Source organism: Gekko japonicus, unplaced genomic scaffold (genome assembly GCF_001447785.1).
Source record: "Gekko japonicus isolate JY-2015 unplaced genomic scaffold, Gekko_japonicus_V1.1 scaffold2530, whole genome shotgun sequence".
Classification (NCBI taxonomy): Eukaryota; Metazoa; Chordata; class Lepidosauria; order Squamata; family Gekkonidae; genus Gekko; species Gekko japonicus.
Window position 1 is genome coordinate 23,294 of NW_015162027.1, and position 21,255 is coordinate 44,548.

General features: G+C 50.9%; 1 protein-coding gene across 1 annotated transcript in view; it reads left to right on the top strand.

Annotated features, from left to right (window-relative positions):
- Window positions 1-660: 660 nt before the first annotated feature.
- Window positions 661-21,255, top strand: part of LOC107105527 (semaphorin-3F-like) — a 24,050-nt gene continuing 3,455 nt past the window's right edge. Inside the window, exons 1-2 of the mRNA XM_015405520.1 lie at window positions 661-717; window positions 1,357-1,483. Of these exons, the coding sequence (XP_015261006.1) occupies window positions 1,380-1,483 (104 nt within the window). The 5' untranslated portion in view covers window positions 661-717; window positions 1,357-1,379. The remainder of the gene's footprint in view (window positions 718-1,356; window positions 1,484-21,255) is intronic.

The window sequence follows — 21,255 nt, forward strand, 5'->3', positions numbered from 1 at the left end:
GGAAGTGCAATTGCCGCCGCCGGGCATGCAAAAGACGCGGGGGTCCCCCCCCCCAGTGTTTCCTCTAAGCTGCGTTAGTGTGAGCTAGCTCGCAGTTTTTTTATCCTCCGGCGGCCGGCTCACATTCTCGTCTTTGCTCAGGAAGGAGGGCTCCAGAGCAATGCTCCCTCTAAGCTGTGGAGTCTTGTGAGCAAAAATCCTACTTTGTGAGCTCCTGGCATTCAAGTTGGGAGCGAGCGATTTGCCTGCTGCATCAATGAGTTTGCTCCGGAGCCCTCCTTCCCGAGCCAAGACAAAAATATATGAGCCGGAGGCTAAAAAACGGTGAGCTAGCTCACACTAACTCAGCTTAGAGGGAACATTGCAAGTCCAGAGCCAACTGATTTATGCCGCAGCCCCATTGCCCGCTCACAACTTTCACGCCGGGAGCTCCCCGGGTTGCATTTTTCCTCGCCAAACTCCGCAGCTCCCAAGTTTCTGCAGCGCGCCGAGTTGTGCGTTGCGCGCCCCACCTCGGGCCGAGCGGGGACGCCAGGCCCCGGCATGCACCTCTTTCCCCTTACCTGCTCCAGGTATGGCAGCGGCAGGTCGCGGCACGTTGCGCTCGGGGAGGGAACGAACAGGAGCCGGCGATGGGGGGGGCGGGGGCGGCTGGCTCTGGCTGGACGCCGATCAAAGCCGCCGGGCCTTGCTGGCACCGAGTCCTGAGCCGGGCTGGTGGGCAAGGGGGTGGGGGAGGGCTGGTGGTCTCGCTGCTGGCTGCTGGCATTGTCCCCTGGCACCTGTTCCGTGGCATGGGGAAGATGCGAGCCCGGCCGGGGCGCGGGGAGAGATTGCTGCCGTGCCTGCCCCCCCTTGGCTGAGAGTGATGGCGGCAGGAGGAGGCCAAGGCCCGGCCAGGAGGGCAGGCGGCGCCCTCTGCGAGTGAGGAACCTCCCCTGTCGATACAGGGGACCCCCAGCAGGGGGCGCCACAGCCGAGGGACTTGGATTGGGGGGGCTTGGGGACAGGAGGGCCCCTCTGGGGACTCCCCGGCTCTGTGCACCCCCCCAGCTTCAAAGTGCCGCTGGCCTGGGGAAAGGGGGGGGCGAGGGGAGCGTTTCAGGAGCTTGGCAGCGCCTTTGAAGTGCCCATCAGCCGCTGCATCTGCTCGGGTTACAGCGGCTTGGCGGGGTGCCCGGTGGGACGGGGCCGAGGAAGCAGGCTTTGATCTCTGTTACTCCCTTGCAGCGCCCTTTCCAGTAGAGTGCCCGGCGGTGTACGTCTCTCTCCCCCTGCCCGCCCGCAACACCATGCCCTAAGGTGCTCTGGGGGGCCCCCCTCCCGCTTCCCCACATCTCTTCTCTCTCTTCGCAGGTGTCTCCGCGACTCCCTTCGCCATGGTGGCTTGGGCCACCCCCTTCCTGCTGTGCTTGCCCATCTTTTGCTGTCTGGGCCACGCCAGCCTCAGCGGCGCCCCCCGGGTGTACCTGACCTACAAAGGTAAGGGAGGCTCGGAGACTCAGGTGAGTCCTAGGGGAAAGGTGGGAGCGGACACAGTGCCTTTGGAAACCGACGGGGTGTTTGTTCTTTCGACAACATAAGAGTCCGTGGACTGAAATAATGGCCTGGTCGTCTGCAAGTGTTCCCTCTAAGCTGAGTGAGTGTAAGCTAGCTCACGGTCTTTTAGCCTCCGGCTCACACATTTCTGTCTTCGCTCAGGAAGGGATGGCTCCAGAGCAAACTGATTTATGCCGCAGCCAAATCACTCGCTCACAGCTTTAATGCCAGCAGCTCACAAAGTAGAACTTTTGCTCCCAGGATTTCATAGCTTAGAGGGAGCATTGAGGGCCCCGATCTCTTTTGGATTTTGCTCTAAGGAACTAATAGGGTCTCTCCTCCGGGATTAAAACTCCGGGAGGGAGAAACCGAGAAGTGGCGCTCAGCAAACCCAGTCTGGATTATGCTTCTGCGTTTTGTGTGTGCTAAAATTTGTGTCTCACCATCTGGCCTAACTGTAAGATTTTATTCTGACAAACGGACCCTCCGACTCACTCAAATTGTCCCTCAGTTGAAAACATTTTAGCTGATTAATCGTAGGGGTTTTACCTCGATGGAACTGATTAAAGCTGCACAGATTTCCATATCAATAAAGCAGCAGTTCTGATTGATGGCTTTTGGGTTTTGGATTATGCCTATGAGTGTCTCAACCGATGCTCCCTCTGAGTCTTGTGAGCACAAATTCTGCTTTGTAAGCTACTGGCATTAAAGTTGTGAGCGAGGGATTTGGCTACTGTATAAATTAGTTTGTTCTGGAGCCATCCTGCCTGAGCTAAGACAAAACTGTGTGAGCCGGAGGCTAAAAAACTGTGAGCTAGCTCACGCGAACTCAGCTTAGAGGGCCAGCGTCCTCTCTGGAGGTAATTTCAGACGGTTAGCCGGGTCGGTCTGCCGTATTAGAGCTAGATTCGAATCCAGGAGCATCTTACCTAAGACCTACAACATTTTGGTGGGTATGTATGGCTTTTGGGGGGGGGGAATGCACCGGAACAGAGTTCTGGAACCTCTTCGACAAAATTCTTTTTAAAATGTTTAAAAGTTCGTGAGTTTTCAGCAATGCTCCCTCTAAGCTGTGGAGTTTTGTGAGCAAAAAGTCTACTTTGTGAGCCACTGGCATTAAAGTTGTGAGCGAGCAATTTGGCTGTTGCATCAATTAGTTTGCTCTGGAGCCATCCTCCCGGAGCGAAGACATAAATGTGTGAGCCGGAGGCTAAAAAACCTGTGACCTAGCTCACATGAACACAGCTTAGAGGTAACACTGGTTTTCAGTATGCCGATTGACAACTTCATTTCCTTCTGGAGAGTCCCGGCACCTCTTTTTCCAAAAAATTTTTTTAAAGCCCTGCAGGTGTGAGCTTTAAAGAGTCAAAGCTCCCTGAGTCAGATATCTGGACTCAAATCTAGCATCTCTGGAGAGTCATCCCTTTGGTATGAAAGTCAAGGGAGAATGCGCCTTTGAAGATGACACGTCGCTTTCCAGAACTAATTATAAGCTTTATTGATTGTTTTGTAAACGTTTTAAGCAACAGGAAAGGCGCCCCCCATTAATTGCTCAGAAGATAAAAAAAAAATATTGATTAAAAAAAAGTTTATCAATGAAACTGCCTAACCATTGCAAGGTAAAGGTTCCCTTGCTCGAAAGCCAGTCGAATCCGACTCTAGGGTTGCGGTGCTCATCTCCGTTTCAAAGCCGAAGAGCCAGCGCTGATTAATTGCTCAGAAGATTAAAAAAATTATTGATTAAAAAAAAAGTTTATCAATGAACTGCCTAACCATTGCAAACCTCCTTATAATTGATGTAATTAAAACATTTCTCTGCAGTCTTTCCAACCAGGTGGGGTCCCCAAAGCATTATTGTTATAGGTGTTTGTGTGTGAGAGAGAGCATCTTACCCTATTTGCAGATGCGATGGTCTGGATTATCTCTGGAGTTCATCTCTGGAAATTATCTCTGGTTTCTCCCTAACGCTCGTGTAGGTTTTGTGCGCCAAACCCAGATCTTCAGAATAGTCTGCAGTTTTAGCTATTGGCTGACTGGGGGTTTATGAGCATTATAAAGTATGTCGTTGCACTGAAAACCAGGGTGTGTGTGTGTGTTGGTCATGCAGTGGGCGGGTTAGGTAGTTCTGTGGCAACTCGGTGCAGGAGGCAAGAGTGTGCAGTGCTCAGGTGAAAATTTGCACCCACGGTTAGCAGACGGGCTTAAAAGTTGTGCTGGGCCTGGATAGATGGGGGTTAAAGTACACGATTAACTATAATGCTTAGTGGAAGGCACTGTCCTAAACCTCTCCCCGGGGTGCTTTTGAGGATAAATGCTCCCCATCAGCACCACCCTAAGGAAGAGCGTGTTATCTATAGGTGGAGGAAAGGAGCTAGGTGCTGGTGTGTACGAAGCTCAGACACAATACTCTCATACTTTTGGCTGAGCAATTCCTGTACGAGCATATCCATGAAGCATTCGTGGACTTGAATCTGCGTGTATGTATACGTGACCCAGAATCGGCAGGTGTTCTGCAAAATATGTGCATTTCCCCGTCTACGTACATTATACGTGCAGCGCTTGAGGCAGGGGGGGAGGCATTTAGGTGTGGCTGTGAGCATGCTTGCCGAGGATTGCCAGGTGGAACGCAGGCGTTTCCACGTCCGGATCAGGTCAAAGGCTGCTTTGGCGGAACAGGCTGCCAAATGCCTCTGGGAGGTTTGGAAGGAGCAGATCCCCCACCCCTGGTTACTTCTCATATAATAGTTGGAGTTGTGCGGTTGGGTGTCAAACGCAGAGGTTGAACTTCTGGCATTCAAAGCTGGTAGCTGCTGACAGCTCTCTCTCCCACATGTTTGTTTAATCCTCCCCCCCCAAAAAACACCCCTGTTTATTTTGGTGTAGTGGTTTGGAGCACGGACTCTAATCTGGGAGAACCGGGTTTGATTCTCCACTCTCTCCACTCCATCACATGGCAGCTGCTGGTGTGACCTTGGGTCAGTCACAAGTTCTCTCAGAGCCGTTCTCTCAAGGGCTGTCCTCGAAAGAGCTCTCTCGGGCCCACCTACCTCCGAGGCAGTGTTTCCTCGAAGCTGAGTTAATGTAAGTTAGCTCAGAGTTTGTTAGCCTCCAGCCAAAAGATTTTTGTCTTGGGAAGGATGGCTCCAGAGCAAGCTAATTTATGCGGTAGCAAAATTCTTGGCTCACAACTTTAATGCTGGTAGCTCACAAAGTAGAATTTGTGCTCACAAGACTCCACAGCTTAGAGGGAACGTTGCTCACAGGGTTTCTGTTGTGGGGAGGGGAAGGGGAAGGAGATTGTAAGCTGCTCTGAGACTCCTTTGGGTAGTGAAGGGCAGGGTATAAATCCAGTCTCCTCCTCCTCCTCCTCCTGTTCCGGGTTTGATTCCCCCACTCCTCCACTTGTACCTGCTGGATGACCTTGGGCAAGTCAAAGTTCTGTCAGAGCTGTTCTTGAAAAAGGGCAGTTTCTGTCAGAGCTCTCTCAGCCTCACCTGCCTCACAGGGTGTCTGTTGTGGGGAGGGAAGGAAAAGGAGTTTGTAGGCCGCTCTGAGACACCTTTGGGTAGTGAAGGGTGGGGTATAAATCCAGTCTCCTCCTCTTCTTTTACCTCACAGGGTGTCCGTTGTGGGGAGGGGAAGGTAGAGGAGTCTGTAAGCCGCTCTGAGACTGGGTAGTGAAGGGCGGGGTATAAATCCAATCTCTTCTTCTTCCTTATACATGCTTGTGTAAAATGGAACTGTTCCAAACATATCTGGAAAAGAACTGGGATGTGAAACAAAATTTAATATGTTTAGAACAATATTAGGTTAATTGATGTTATCTTGAGGCAGTAGTGATAAGAAAAATGATTTAACTGATGACGTATTATAATGTGGGTGGAAGGGTGGAAGCATTGCGGGAAGCCACAGGAGGAAGGGGTGGTAAGGGGAACGGGGTAAACGAAGGGAAAATGAAAATGAATATTGTTGGATGTTAAGTTCCTATTGAAAATAAAATTTGTTTACCAAAAAAAATAAAATGGAACTGTTCCGGGGGGGGATTTTTGTCGAGAGACTAGGGTGGCATTGAAAAAGGGAAGTGTTAGGTAAAACGGAATTGTTCTGGAGGGCCCCTTTCAGAAGAGAAGAAAGATGGCTCTTTTGACGTCTGGAAATCTTGGGAACCACCCTCCTGGTATTGTTCATTGGAGGTATTATGAAGCTTTTTAGTTCCCTGGTTTTGTAATCTGCTTTTATTGCATTCTCCGTTGTGCGATTTACGCTGGCCTTCGTTGCCTCGTTTTCAAATCCCGCCATCCGCTCGGAGTCCCGATGACAAAGGCTGGCCGCAAAATGAAGTGAAGGACGAGTTCCCTAGACTGAGCTGGCCACGCAAGATGAGCGGGCGGCCTCCTTGGACCATCTGCTCATCTGTTTCCTTTGTTTACAGCCTCCCTTTCTCCCGAAGCAGTTTACATCACTCTCCTCTCCTCTGTTTTATCCTCACAACAACCCTGTGAGGTCGGTTAGGCTGAGAGTGTGTGACCGGCCCAAGGTCACCCGGCAAGCATCCACAGCAGAGTGGGGATTCGAACCCGGGTTTCCCAGATACTAATCCAAGGCTCTTAACCACCACACCACACTGGCTCTCTTCTAAGTTACGAGTGCATGTCTGAATGTGTTCACGAGAAGTAGAGTGCTGATAAACACAGGAGCCTCTGGTTATAAGGGCGCATAAATAGGTATGCGCAGTGGCTGGCACGCATGCTTCCATAACAGGACCTCTGCTCTGAGGCGTTCACAACTCAGTATACAAGCGAAGGTCATTCACATGGGGCCTGTTTGTTTCAGGTACATACCAGAGCAGGCTGGGAAAGTGAAACGGTCCTGGAACAAGCTGGCCAAGTGGCTGGCAGTTCCACAGGCTCCCGTTGGCTGAAGCAAACAGAAGAAGAAGAGTTTGGATATATACCCAGCCCTTCACCACCCAAAGGAGTCTCAGAGCGGCTTACAAACTCCTTTCCCTTCCCCTCCCCACAACAGACACCCTGTGAGGTAAAAGAAGAAGAAGAAGAGATTGGATTTGGATTTATCCCCCGACTACCCAAAGGAGTCTCAGAGCGGCTTACAAACTCCTTTCCCTCCCCCTCCCCACCACAGACACCCTGTGAGGTAAAAGAAGAAGAAGAAGAGATTGGATTTATACCCCGCCCTTCACTACCCGAAGGAGTCTCAGAGTGGCTTACAAACTCCTTTCCCTTCCCACAACAGACACCCTGTGAGGTAAAAGTAGAAGAAGAAGAGATTGGATTTATACCCCGCCCTTCACTACCCAAAGGAGTCTCAGAGCGGCTTACAAACTCCTTTCCCTCCCCCTCCCCACAACAGACACCCTGTGAGGTAAAAGAAGAAGTGATTGGATTTATACCCCGCCCTTCACTACCCAAAGGAGTCTCAGAGCGGCTTACAAACTCCTTTCCCTTCCCCTCCCCACAACAGACACCCTGTGAGGTAGGCGGGGCTGAGAGAGCTCTGACAGAAACTGCTGGTACTAGGCCAAGGCCTGTTCAGTGGCGGCTCCTACCTGGTGGAATGAGCTCCCAAAAGAGATCAGGGTCCTGCGGGACCTTGCACAGTTCCGCAGGGCCTGTAAGACGGTGCTCTTCCGCCAGGCTTTCGATTAGGAGGCACCATCACCACTACGACCACCAACGAGTTTGGCAACAGCGGGATATTGGAATGGCCTGGCGAGAAACAAACTGCAGCACTATGGCGCATGGAGACCACTGAACTGAGATCTGTTTAAATATCCTAATGCCATCTACTAAATGGAGGACTGCTATCTTGGAGCATTTTATTTTGTAAATTTGGTAACTATTTGTTTTTATCCTGTTTTTATGTACTGGTATGCGTGCCCTGATGTTAGCCGCCTGAGCCCGCTCGTGGGGAGGGTGGCCTAGAAATAAAAAAAGAAAAAAAAGAACAGCTCTTATCAGAGCTACAGCTTGCCCAAGGTCATCCAGCCAGGTGCAAGTGGAGGAGTGGGGAATCAAAGCCAGTTCTCCCAGATTACAGTCTGCACACTTAACCACTGTACCAAACCAAACAGGTGAGCCTGTACTCATTGCTGCCATTGCTGAGCCCCTAATGTGAGTGGAGTGAATATGGAAGCACCGCTTAGGCCAGGGCCATCGGGTCCAGTTGCTGGAGCTCTCTGTTGGCCCTCCAACGCAGCCCTCCAGGAATTTTCCCAGTAAGTTCAAGGGCCAATCCAACCCTGAGCAGTGTTCCCTCTACGCTGAGTGAGTGCGAGCCACTCCTCCGGCTCACACTTTTTTGTCTCCGCTCAGGAAGGAGGGCTCCAGGGCAAACTAAATTATGCCGTAGCCCAATCGCTCGCTCACAACTTGAATGCCAGTCGCTCGCCGAGTAGAATTTTTGCTCACAAGACTCCACAGCTCAGAGGGAGCGTTGGCCCTGAGCACTCATGTCCGCCCCATGACAAAAGCCGTCTTTGGTGGTTTGTGGGTGTACACGTGCACCATTCTGGCTGCGTACGCCACCGGCGGCGCACAATGCCGAGCCACCGTGTCTGTGGTGTTCTGTCTGGTTCCTTTGTTCCCTAACTGAGGTCCGTGCAGCCGATCACGACCCATGCGTGTGCTAATGCCGTATATGCCCTTGGCGTGGCTATAATCTTTACGGTCAGCCGTTTCGCCCTGCGTCTCTGGTAAAGGGCAGGACAGGACGCCCGGAGGCTGTACTTGCGGTGGATTGCGGCTTTGTCCAGGTGTGTGTACGTGTGTGTTTCCACCAGAAAGGTGCATGCCATCCAGCCTGTGGGTTCCCGTGCCTCTTCTCTCTCTCTCTCTCTCTCTCCCTCTCTCTCCCTCTCTCTCCCTCCCTCCCTCCCCCACCCCCATATATCTCCTGGTGACCTTGCTGGGTTCCCCCCATGCTTTTCTGTTCTGGGGGATTCCGGGATCTGGTTACTTGCCAGCCACAAGGGGAAAGGATTTCCCAGAAGGGCTTAAAATACTCGGGATGCCATACAGCGTAGGGGTCGGAGCACACTTGGATGGATTCCCCCTTTCAGAACACACATTGTGGGGAAGGGAGAGCGCTGGGGTGTGTGTGTGTGCGTAGAGAGGAGGCTGTTTAATGCCCCCGGGGGTGGGGGCGCACATGCCACTCCCTGGTTATGGACACCCTACCCGCCCCAGTCATTGTAGCCGCCACCATCTCCTTTCCTTGAACCGAGGCTGTTAGTGGATATAGCACAGCCCTTGAAGTTAGTGTGTTTGTGTGAGAGCGTTCCTTGGCCAAAGGACAATTCATTCCTTTTGGCAACGGCAGGCTGGCTATAAAAGGCAAAGGCCGGGACATCACACTGCCCCCCCCGTGTGTGTGTGTGTTGGTGCGCGCGCATGTGTGTGTCGGCTAATGTTTGCGTGAACGCTTTGCAAACATAAGCAACCGTGCCCAAGGCTTGGGTGTAAGATGCAGCCGCGGAGAACGAACGTCCTGAAAATTCACGGGCCGGAGGTGTTGAGAGCCAGTTTGGCGTCGTGGTTAGGAACGCGGACTGTAATCTGGGAGAACCGGGTTTGATTCCCCATTCCTCCACATGCAGCTGCTGGCATGACCTTGGGCCAGTCACAAGTTCCGTCAGAGCTGTTCTCTCAAGGGCAGCTCTCTCAGAGCTCCCTCAGCCCCACCTACCTCACAGGGGTGTCTGTTGTGGGGAGGGGAAGGGGAAGGAGATTGTAAGCCGCTCTGAGACTCCTTTGGGTAGTGTTTGGGTCACCCGTTTCGTACAGGGAGAGCAGGGTTGTGCGAGCTGCGTCCAGTCAGACGTTTGTGTGGCAGGAAGCGTGTCTTCCCGTTGGTCCGTGTGTGCTTAGGTCTGTTGCGGGTGTGGTTGCGTTGTGGACTTGGCCACGGGGTGCCGAGGAACTGTGTTCCGTGTGGCTCATTGGAAGAGCCAGGGTGGTGTGCAAGTTAAGGAACTGGGTGCAAGATAAGGAACTGGGAGACTCAAGTTCGAATCCTTTCTCTGCTGTGGAAGCTTGCTGGGTGGCTTGGGCCAGCCCCACAGTCTAGCCTTACCTAGAGTGTGGTGTGGTGGTTAAGTGTGCGCACTCTAATCTGGGAGAACCGGGTTTGATTCCCCACGCCTCCGCTTGCAGCTGCTGGATGACCCTGGGCAAGCCAAAGTTCTCTCAGAGCTGTTCTCTCAAGAGCAGTCCTTGAAAGAGCTCTCTCAGCCCCACCTACCTTCCAGGGTGTCTGTTGTGGAGAAGAGGAAGGGAAGGAGATTGTAATCCGCTCTGAGACTCTGAGTGAAGGGCGGGATATAAATCCAATCTCCTCTTCTTCTTGTTGTATACAATCTGGCCAGGGGAGGACGGGATGTGAAAGGAAGAAAGAACTAAAACGGTGCAGGGGAAATAAACAAAAAATGAATGAATGAATTTTATTGTTACAGCGCATAGCCAGCAATATAAAAACAATAAAAGTAAATTACAATAGCCAGGTGGTAAAACTTCCAGAGTACAACAAGGTTAATAAGGGACAGCATTGTACAATCGTTTTGATCACTAAAACCAGACTTAAGAATACGTTGCAATAAAGCACAGTAAAAAAGAATAAAATAAAAATGACAAAAGTAGCAGTAGAAGTTAAAATCAAGCAGTCCTAACCCAAGTGACAACCAGAACGCTGATGAGCTTTTACAACCAAGGAGCAAAATTTCGCAATCTGATGGAGCGCTGTATGTTCAAAGTTAGAAAACAAATTCTCTATCTTATCCTGATCTGAAGTGCCAGCCAAGTAAGGATCAATAAGTTTTGTACGAGCCTCGTCAAATAATGGGCACCTCAGGAAAACATGTTCCTGGGATTCGATCTCCCCCGACGCACACATACATAACCTCTCAATTCGGGGAAGTTTTTTGAATTTACCCTCAAGAACTGCAGTAGGTAAGGCAGAGCATCTAGCCAAAGTATACGCCCTCCTGAACAAAAAATGAATTGGATTAAGAACGAAAAGGTTAAAGTGAAGGGCGGGGTATAAATCTAATCTCCTCCTTCTCCTTCTTCTTCCCGGGAGGAGAGTCTTGAGGCAAGGAAAGTGCAGGGAAAACTTCCATTGTGGATGTTTCCTTGCCATTGCAAAGAGCCAGTGTGGTATAGTGGTTAAGAGCAACGGACTCTAATCTGGAGAACCGGGTTCAATTCCGCACTCCTCCACATGAAGCCATCTGGGTGACCTTGGGTCGATTACAGCCCTTTCAGAGCTCTCTCAGCCCAAAAAAAACTAGTCAAGCTCGCCACCTAGTGGTGCATAACGCTAAAAGAGCTAGAATTTTAGGCTGCCAGACAATCTTAGGATCTCCTGGCTCTACTACACACGATGCCATACAATTTATTATTAATTATTGGCCCTTGCAAATCCCTCTGCAGTCGCAGCAGCAACAGCAGCTGTATAGAGGATCGTCCCTCTGTGGACGCCGCCCAGGGGGGGTTCTGTCGCTGATCCATTGGATTATCCTGGCTCCCGGCGATATACTTTATTGTTATAAATATTTCATCCGTGGTGCACAGCTGATGCTCCAGGAGTGTTTACAGGACACAGTAAAGCTGATAGTTAAAACAGGGGAAGGGGAGGCGATACTGACAGGGGGGGAAGTTATGGGATTCATCATAAGTCAGGTTGCCAGCGCTGGGTTGAGAGATTCCTGGAGATTTGGGGGTAGAACCCGGGGAGGGTGGAGTTAGGGTCAGTTTGGGCCAGGGAGAGACCTCAGAGGGGTATGATGCCGTGGCATCCACTTTCCAAAGCAGCTTTCCCCCCCCCCCAGGGGAATGGATCTGATAAGAACATCAGAAGAGCCCTGCTGGGTCAGAGCAGTGAGGGTCCATCTAGTCCAGCCTCCCGTCTCACTCAGTGGCCAGCCAGTTCCTCTGGAGGGGCAGCAACAGGGCAGAGAGGCCGAGGCCTTCCCCTGAGAAGAGCATCAGAAGAGCCCTGCTGGGTCAGAGCAGTGAGGGTCCATCTAGTCCAGCCTCCCGTCTCACTCAGTGGCCAGCCAGTTCCTCTGGAGGGGCAGCAACAGGGCAGAGAGGCCGAGGCCTTCCCCTGAGAAGAGCATCAGAAGAGCCCTGCTGGGTCAGAGCAGTGAGGGTCCATCTAGTCCAGCCTCCCGTCTCACTCAGTGGCCAGCCAGTTCCTCTGGAGGGGCAGCAACAGGGCAGAGAGGCCGAGGCCTTCCCCTGAGAAGAGCATCAGAAGAGCCCTGCTGGGTCAGAGCAGTGAGGGTCCATCTAGTCCAGCCTCCCGTCTCACTCAGTGGCCAGCCAGTTCCTCTGGAGGGGCAGCAACAGGGCAGAGAGGCCGAGGCCTTCCCCTGATGTTGCCTCCTGGCTCTGGGATTCAGAAGTTTGTTGTCTCTGCATGTGGAGGTTCCCCTCAGGCATCCTGGCTAGTTGCCACTGACAGACTTGTCCTACAGGAACCTATCTAATCTCCTTTTAAAGCTGATAAGGACATCTGGAGATCAGTTGTAATTCTGGGAGATCTCCAGGCCGGACCTGGCGGTTGGCAAGCCCAAATCACAAGTGTCAGCATTCTCTGGGCACCTTTTTCCTAAGGGACAAAGCAAATTTCTGCTCTTAGAGCAACAGATTCTGCCGTGACGGGTCGCCACTCTAGAGGTGCCTTTGCTTCCTTAGTTCTGTCAGAGCTGTTCTCTCAAGGGCAGTTCTTGACAGAGCTCTCTCAGCCCCACCTGCCTCCCAGGGTGTCTGTTGAGGGGAGGGGAAGGGAAAGGAGATTGTAAGCCACTCTGAGACTCCGAGTGAAGGACGGGGTAGAAATCCAATCTCTTCTTTTTCTTCATTTATTAACAATGTACTCCTTTGACTGGAGGTCTTGAGTTTTACGATAACATCACAGTACAAAGCTCAATAATGCCTTACAGAATGATTAGTAAAAGAAAATCGCGCCCCGAGTAAAATGGCGCGATTGTCACATTAATACTTAGCCAGGGAGTGTCTCCAAGATATTATCGCAGAAAAGAATTTGGCCGCAGGTGGGGTAACTGCAGGGCTGTCGTCCGCCAACAAAAACGGAACTACCTGAGGGCAAGTGGCAAGTTGGTACCTGCTAAAAACGGGGGAAGTCCAAAGTTCTTGCAATGAAGACTGTTGGTCACTGAATAACAGAACGTGGCCAGGGGCACAACATCCAGAGACTAGAATACTAAGGTAAAGGTAAAGGTTTCCCTTGCTTGAAAGCCAGTGGAATCCGACTCTAGGGGGCGCTGCTCATCTCCGTTTCCAAGCCGAAGAGCCAGCACTGTCCGAAGACGTATCCGTGGTCATGTGGCCGGAATGACTAGACGCCGAGGCGCACGGAACGCTGTTACATTCCCACTAAAGCAGTACCTATTTATCTACTTGCAGTTTCTTGCTGTCGAACTGCTAGGCTGGCAGGAGCTGGGGCCAGAGACGGGAGCTCACTCTGTCACGCGGCACTCGGGTCTCGAACTGCCGAACTACAGATCTTCTAGTCTGCAGCTCAGCATCTTCACCTCTGAGAACATTAGCATGTTCTTATTGAGCCCTTTAATAGGTTTGGTGATGTTTTGGTACTTTCTCCCTGTCATATACAGACTCACACTTCAGGAGGTCCTTCTGCATCTGTTAGATACCCATTGACTGACTGTGCAAGACATGGATGCACTGCGCGCCACTGAGTATTTTTTAAAAAAAATGTGTGGGTGTGTATGTGCCTGCACGCCTGGAAGTCATGGTGACTTCTGGCGAACCCCCTACTGGGGCTAGGACATTTTGGAGCGGTGGCTTGCTATTGCCTGCCTCTGCAGTTTGGTGTAGTGGTTAAGAGCGCAGACTCTAATCTGGGAGAACCGGGTTTGATTCCCCACTCCTCCACATGCAGCTGCTGGGTGACCTTGGGTCAATCACAAGTTCTCTCAGAGCTGTTCTCTCAGGAGCAGTCCTCGAAAGAGCTCTCAGCCCCACCTACCTCACAGGGTGTCTGCTGTGGGGGAGGGGAAGGGAAGGAGATTGTAAGCCACTTTGAGACTTCTTTGGGTAGTGAAGGGCGGGGTATAAATCCAGTCTCCTCCTCCTGTTCTTCTTCTTCTTGCACCCCAAGCCCTGGTATTCCTTGGAGGTCTCCCTTCCAAGTACTTGCCAGGGTCAGCCTTGCTCAGCTTCCGAGGTCTGATGAGATCGGACTGGTCTGGGCTGTCCAAATCAGGGCACCACCGAGTATTTTTTGTCGGTTGTGCATATTGACAGTAAACAGGGCTTTCACAGGATGAGGGCAAGTTTCCCCAGCGTTCCTCGTATTTTTGTGGTTATGTGCCAAATGCTGTCTGTGTTCCAATGTGGGGAACTGATGCTCCCTCTAAGCTGTGGGGTCTTGTGAGCACAAATGCTACTACTTTGTGAGCTACCGCCATGAAAGTTGTGAGCGAGCGATTTGGCTACTGCATCAATTAGTTTGCTCTGGAACCATCCGTCCTGAGCCTAAGACAAAAATGTGTGCGTCGGAGGCTAAAAAACTGTGCGCTAGCTCACACCAATTCAGCTTCGAGGGAACACTGGTGGGAACGACAGAACTAGGGTGGAAGGGATCCGCAGGGTCCTTGGGCCATTTGAGCAGGTTCAACAGCCCAGACTAACCCAGGCATGTCAGAGCTTGGAAGCGAAAGCAGGGCCATTCATGGTTAATACTTGGGATGGGAGACCACCACGGCAGATCAGGGTTGCAGAGGAAGGCAAGAACAAACCGCCTCTGCTCATCGCTTGCCTTGACCTGCATGGCCAAGGCTAGCCTGATCTCATCAGATCTCGGAAGCTGAGCAGGGTCGGCCCTGGTTAGGACTTGGATGGGAGACCACCGAGGAAGTCCAGGGTTGCTACGCAGAGGAAGGCGATGGCAAACGACCTCTGCTCATCCCTTGCCTTGACCTGGATGGCCCAGGCTAGCCCAGTCTTATCAGATCTCGAAAGCTAAGCAGGGTCAGCCCTGGTTACGACTTGGATGGGAGACCCCCAGGGAAGTCCAGGGGTCGCTACGCAGAGGAAGGCGAAGGCAAACCACCTCTGATTGTCTTTCGCCTTGAAAACCCCATGAGGGGGTCACGGTAAATCAGCTGCCACTTCACGGCCGTTTCCTCCTCCACCACCTCCACCAGAACTTTCTCCTCTCCGGGCGAGTTCACCTCTACAGTGGAGAACAATATACCCAAAGCACAGCCACTTAAGAGTTCCTTTCTGTAAACAAAACAAAACAAAAAACACCCCAGAAATCAATGTATTTTTTTTGCCGTTAGGGTACTTTTTAACTACTGCCCATGCAATTAGTTTCTTTGTCTTAAAGCACTGCTCCGTGAAAGCCGTTTAAGGTGCCCGGGGCAGGCGTGTCCCTTCACGACAACGTGATCTAGTGTTGCCAGTCTCCAGATGGTATAGCTAACATCTAATATATTCATACAAATTCAATGTGGTCTACACAGGACCAGTATTCCCTCTAAGCTGAGTTAGTGTGAGCTAGCTCACAGTTTTTTAGCCTCCGGCTCACACCTTTCTGTCTTAGCTCAGGAAGGATGGCTCCAGAGCAAACTGATTCATGCAGCCGCCAAATCACTCACTCACAACTTTAATGGCAGAAGTTCACAAAGTAGATTTTTTGCTCACAAGACTCCACAGCTTAGGGGGAGCATTGCCTACAGGACTCCTTAGATAAATTCCAGCTTCCAAAAACTTCAAATGCAATTTGAGTGGTCAGTGTATTCTCTTCATTTCAGTTTTCCTTTCTTCAGGCCTCTTTCCAGAAGAACCTGCCAACTTCACAAAACCTCCTATTGACTGAGGCAGAGCAGTCTACAAAACTTCTAGCCAGTGTTCCCTCTAAGCTGAGTTAGTGTGAGCTAGCTCATAGTTTTTTAGCCTCTTTGTTGTCTTAGCTCAGGAAGGGATGGCTCCAGAGCAAACTGATTCATGCAGTCGCCAAACCGCTCGCTCACAACTTTAATGGCAGAAGTTCACAAAGTAGGTTTTTTGCTCACAAGACTCCACAGCTTAGGGGGAGCATTGCCTACAGGACTCCTTAGATAAATTCCAACTTCCAAAAACTTCAAATGCAATTCAGTACATTAGAATACAGCCAAGCTCATTTCCTGTACGGCCAAAATCTTCTCTAGAGTGGTCAGTGCATTCTCTTTATTTAAGTTTTCCTTTCTTCAGGCCTCTTTTCAGAAGAACCTGCCAACTTCACAAAACCTCCTATTGACTGAGGCAGAGCAGTCTACAAAACTTCTAGCCAGTGTTCCCTCTAAGCTGAGTTAGTGTGAGCTAGCTCATAGTTTTTTAGCCTCTAGCTCACACATTTTTGTCTCCGCTCAGGAAGGGTGGCTCCAGAGCAAACTGATTTGTGCAGTAGCCAAATCGCTCACTCACAACTTGAATGCCAGTAGCTCACAAAGTAGAATTTTTGCTCACGAGACTCCACAGCTTAGAGGGAACATTGTGTTCTAGCTGACTTGGAATGCAAAGAGCTTGGCTGTATTCTATTGGATTGAATTGTATTTGAAGTTTTTGTAAGCTGGAATTCATCTAAGGAGCCCTGTGTGGACCATATTGAATGTGTATGAATGTATTAGAGGTTCGCTGAGATGTCAGCTATTTATACTACAAATTTTCAATAAGGCTATCTTTATTTATTTGTCAGGTTTTTATCCCGCCGTCCTGGCCCAGGGCGGCTCACAACAGTATAAAATCTCAATACTATTACATAAACCAAAATTTCATAAATACAATATTGAAACACAGACATAACAACATAGTAAAGTGCTGGTACATTCCTCGTTCCTGGTTAACTCTTCAGCTTTCTGTGGCTATCTAGGGTGATTGGCTCGGGCAATATTAAGGGGACCAGCGGGCCAGGGTTCTGCCAGCATAGATGTTAGTTGCTGGCGGTGGAGGTGTTAGCGGTGGCGGCTCTAAAAGCCTGGCGGAAGAGCTCCGTCTTACAGGCCCTGCGGAACTGTGAGAGGTCCCGCGGGGCCCTGATCTCTTCTGGGAGCTCATTCCACCAGACTGGAGCCGCCACCGAAAAAGCCCTGGCCTTGGTCACCACCAGTCTGGCCTCCTTACAGCTCGGGAGAGCCAGCCACTTCTGGGTCCCCGATCGCAGCGTCCTCTGCGGTACATATGGGGAAAGGCAATCCCTCAGGTATGCAGGTCCCTGGCCATAAAGGGCTTTAAAGGTAAGAACCAGCTCCTTGAAGCAAACCCGGTATGCTATAGGCAGCCAGCGCAGCGTCCTTAGCACAGGTTGGATGTGCTCCCGAATTGGGATTCCCATCAGCAACCTGGCCGCAGCGTTTTGCACCAGCTGAAGCTTCCGGATTTGCGACAAGGGCAGCCCCGTGTAGAGGGCGCTTACAGATCTATTTGTGTTTCTTTGTACAGTGCCACAGCCTCAGTGTTGTGTTTTTGTACTGAAACTTGCTTTCGCGGTGTCGCCATTATATTTAGACAATCTCCAGATGATGGCTGGAGATCTCCTGAGATTCCCACTATTATGCAGCAACAGAGATCAGTTCGCCTAGAGAAAATGGCCGCTTTGGAAGGTTGGCTCTATAGTATACCTCATGGAAGTGACTCCTCTCCCCCAAAACTCCACCCTCCTCAGACGCCAACCCCGAAATCTCCAGGTATTTCCCAACCCGGAGCTGGGAACCCTAATGATGTCCCTTCCTGATGGCCCTTCTCTTCCACACCGAAATACCTTGTTCGGTGTAGTGGTTAAGTGCGCAGACTCCAATCTGGGAGAACCGGGTTTGATTCCCCACTCCTCCACTTGCAGCTGCTGGATGACCTTGGGCAAGCCATAGTCCTGTCAGAGCTGTTCTTGAAAAAGAGCAGTTTCTGTCAGAGCTCTCTCAGCCCCACCCAGCTCACAGGCAGTGTTCCCTCTCAGCTGAGTTTTTGTCTTAGCTCAGGACGGATGGCTCCAGAGCAAACTAATTTATGCAGTAGCCAAATCGCTTGCTCACAACTTTAATGCCAGTGGCTCAAAAAGTAGAATTTTTGCTCACAAGACTCCACAGCTTAGAGGGAACATTGCGTCACAGGGTGTCTGTTGTGGGGAGGGGAAGGGAAAGGAGTTTGCAAGCCGCTCTGAGACTCCCTTGGGTAGTGAAGGACGGGGTATAAATCCAATTTCTTCTCCTCCTCCTCCTCCTCCTCCTGGTATAAAAATACCCCAAGGTACAATTGTACAGCTGCGGTGGCTCAAGTGGTTAAGACGCTGAACTGCAGGCTGTGGAAGGTTGGTAGTTCAGTAGTTTGAGACCCGAGTGTGCCGCATGACGGAGTGAGCTCCCGTCTCTAGTTCCAGCTCCTGCCAACCTAGCAGTTTGAAAGCAAGAAATTGCAAGTAGATAAATAGGTACCACTTCAGTGGGAAGGAAACAGCGTTCCGTGCGCCTTGGTGTTTAGTCATGCCGTCCACATGACCACGGAAACGTCTTCGGACAGCGCTGGCTCTTTGGCTTTGAAACGGAGATGAGCACCACAACCCTAGAGTCAGATTCGACTGGCTTTCGAGCAAGGGAACCTTTACTTTTACCTTTACCAAAACATTGTAGATGATTAAATATAGATGTTTTCCTTTAAAATTCATGAAAGTTTAGAGTTGTGTTCTAATACCTTAGGTTGAAAACATAGGGTGTTTTGGTTTGATTTTTTTTTTTTAAATTTCAAATAACTGGGATTTGGCTAGGGGCAGAAACAGACCCCAAATGCAACAGAACAAAGTTTGAGTCCGCTGGCACCTTTAAGACAGAGTTTAGCTTTTGTGTACATGCATACTGAAGAAGCGTGCATGCAAACGAAAGCTTATACCCAGAATTAACCTTTTTTGGTCTTAAAGGTGCCACCGGACTCAAACTTTGTTCTGTTGCGTCAGACCAACATGGCTACCCATCAGAATCTCTCTGAAGAAGGCTACGATCACACACACTAAATAACCCACTTTCAATCCAGTTTCAGTGCACTTTTCAGCTGGATTTTACTGTGAACCAATATACACAATTACTGCAAAAAGTGCATACAAATAACAAAAATTGTTAGAATCAGTAGACTCTTGGTAACTTCAAGCTGTTTTAATCTTTCTGTTTTTCAACAAGGGACGCCATCAATATTCAAAGACGACGTCAAGACAACGGGACGAACTTCCCCGGAGTTTTACTTGCTGTCCGTGTGTAGAAGTACTTTTGTCAAGAGCTCTTGAAGTTATCTGGAACTGAAGAGAGTCCGGTATCAGATATTGTAAGGATGCAGAATTGAACCGTTGCGTTGAGAAAGAGCGTATCGAAAGGAGCGGTAAAACTCCGGGGAAGTTCGTCCCGTTGTCTTGACGTCGTCTTTGAATATTGATGGCGTCCCTTGTTGAAAAACAGAAAGATTAAAACAGCTTGAAGTTCCCAACCAGAGTCTACGGATTCTAACAATTTTTGTTATTTGTATGCACTTTTTGCAGTAATTGTGTATATCGTATCCTAGTTTAACTGCTGCCCCCCCCCTTCCTCTGTCTTCACTGTTTTACTGTGAACCAGCAAAATCCAGTTGGAAAGGGGATTGAAAGTGGTTTATTTAGTGTATAAGAACATAAGAACATAAGAGATGCCAATGTTGGATCAGGCCAGTGGCCCATCCAGTCCAACACTCTGTATCACACAGTGGCCATAAATACCAGGTGCCATCAGGAGGTCCACCAGTGGGGCCAGGACATTAGAAGCCATCCCACTGTTGACCCCCCCAAGCACCAAGATGACAGAGCATCACTTGCCCCAGAGTCCCTATCTATACCTTGTGGCTAATATCCACTGATGGACCTCTGCTCCATATGCTTATCCAATTCCCTTTTGAAGCCGGCCATGCTTGTAGCCGCCACCCGATGCATGTAGCCGCCCAAAGGTGTGCATGCACATGACAGCTTGTACCCAGCATTAAACTTTGCTGGTCTTCAAGGTTTTCATGGTCTTCAAACTTTGTTCAGTTGCTTCAGACCAACATGGCTACCCACCTGAATCTACTCAGATGCAACATGTGTACATCCCCCCCCCAAGGTTATTTTCAAGTTAATTTGCATGTACGTCTTCCCATTATGATGGGCAGTTCTGTGTATGTCCGAACATGCAAAACCTCTTCCACGAAGTCTCTGTAGTTGTTTATAACTACCGCTAATCCCAGGTTGCTCAGTGACGTATACGTTCCTGAAAGGGAGTTAGCAACCCGGCGGGGTGATATACCTTCAGTGTTATATAATGATAATTGACATCCAATCGAGGTATGCAGGATACGCCCCTCTCCCGGGCACCCTGCCACGAAACCGCCTGCCATTTATTGTGGGGGGAGGGGTGAGTTTCGAGGGTCCCACCCAATGCTCCCTCTAAGCTGTGGAGTCTTGTGAGCAAAAATTCTACTTTGTGAGCTCCCGGCGTTTAAGTTGTGAGCGAGCGATTTGGCTGCTGCATAAATCAGTTTGCTCTGGGGCCCTCCCTTCCTGAGCTAAGACAGAAAGGTGTGAGCCGGAGGCTAAAAAAACTGTGAGCTAGCTCACACTAACTCAGCTTAGAGGGAACACTGGTCCCACCTGCCAGGTGCTAAGCCTTGTGGAATCTCATCAGGTGTCCCGAGATCGAGACTCTCTCTTGGGCAAGGCGGCAGGGACTGAACCGGAGCAGAGCCAGCAGAAGAGAAACACGGTGGCTAGGGACCCTGGGCTCCGTTTTCCTGGATTTCTGTTTTGGGCGGGTCTCAATTCCCCGTTCGTTCATCCGGACTGACTCTCCCGCCCTCCCCCTCCACCTGTCCCCACCGAGATCCTCGGAAATCTGCTCTTCTCCGAGGCTTTAGCCCACTTATCCGGAAGGATTAGGCCAATTTCGGTCCCCGGCCTCTGAATTCCTGCCCAGAGTTATCTGCAGGGCTTTATAGGGCCTGGCTGGGCCATGGCGCTGGTGGCCGCTGTCCTCTGGCCCCGTCCCCAAGGTCACCACAGGTGGGACGCGCACCATGCGGCCCTCTGATCTGGGCCTGTGGAATGTGGCCAGGGGGATTGCTCGGGATTTAGGCTCTTTGCTGTACCAGCCGCCAAGGCGGCCCCCCCCCCTACGCCCACGCCAGCTCCGCCTTAGCCACTTCATGGGACTAAAATACCCCCTGAGCTCAGCCCCAGCCGGCCAGGCCGGGCCCTGGCCACCGCACGGATTAACACGCTCCAGCTGCTGCCCTTTCGGTGAGAAAAGGGGACGGTTAGGCCTTCTGGGCCTTCGCCTCCATTTGGGAGAAGGGCAGCCGGTCGCGTCGCCAACCTCCAGGGGGTGGCTGGAGACCTCCCATTATCACAACTGATCTCCAGGCGACAGGGGTCAGTTCCCCTGGGGAAAATGGCTGCTTTGGAGGGTGGACTCTGTGGCCTCGCACCCCGCTGAGGCTCCTCCCCTCCCCAAACTCCGCCCCCTCAGGCCCCACCCACCCCTAAACTCCAGGTATTTCCCAACCCAGAGCTGGAAAAGCTATTCCAGGCGACAGAGATCAGTTCCCCTGGAGAAAATGGCTGCTTTGGAGGGTGGACTCTGTGGCCTTGTACCCCGCTGAGGCCCCTCCCCTCCCCAAACTCCGCCCCCTC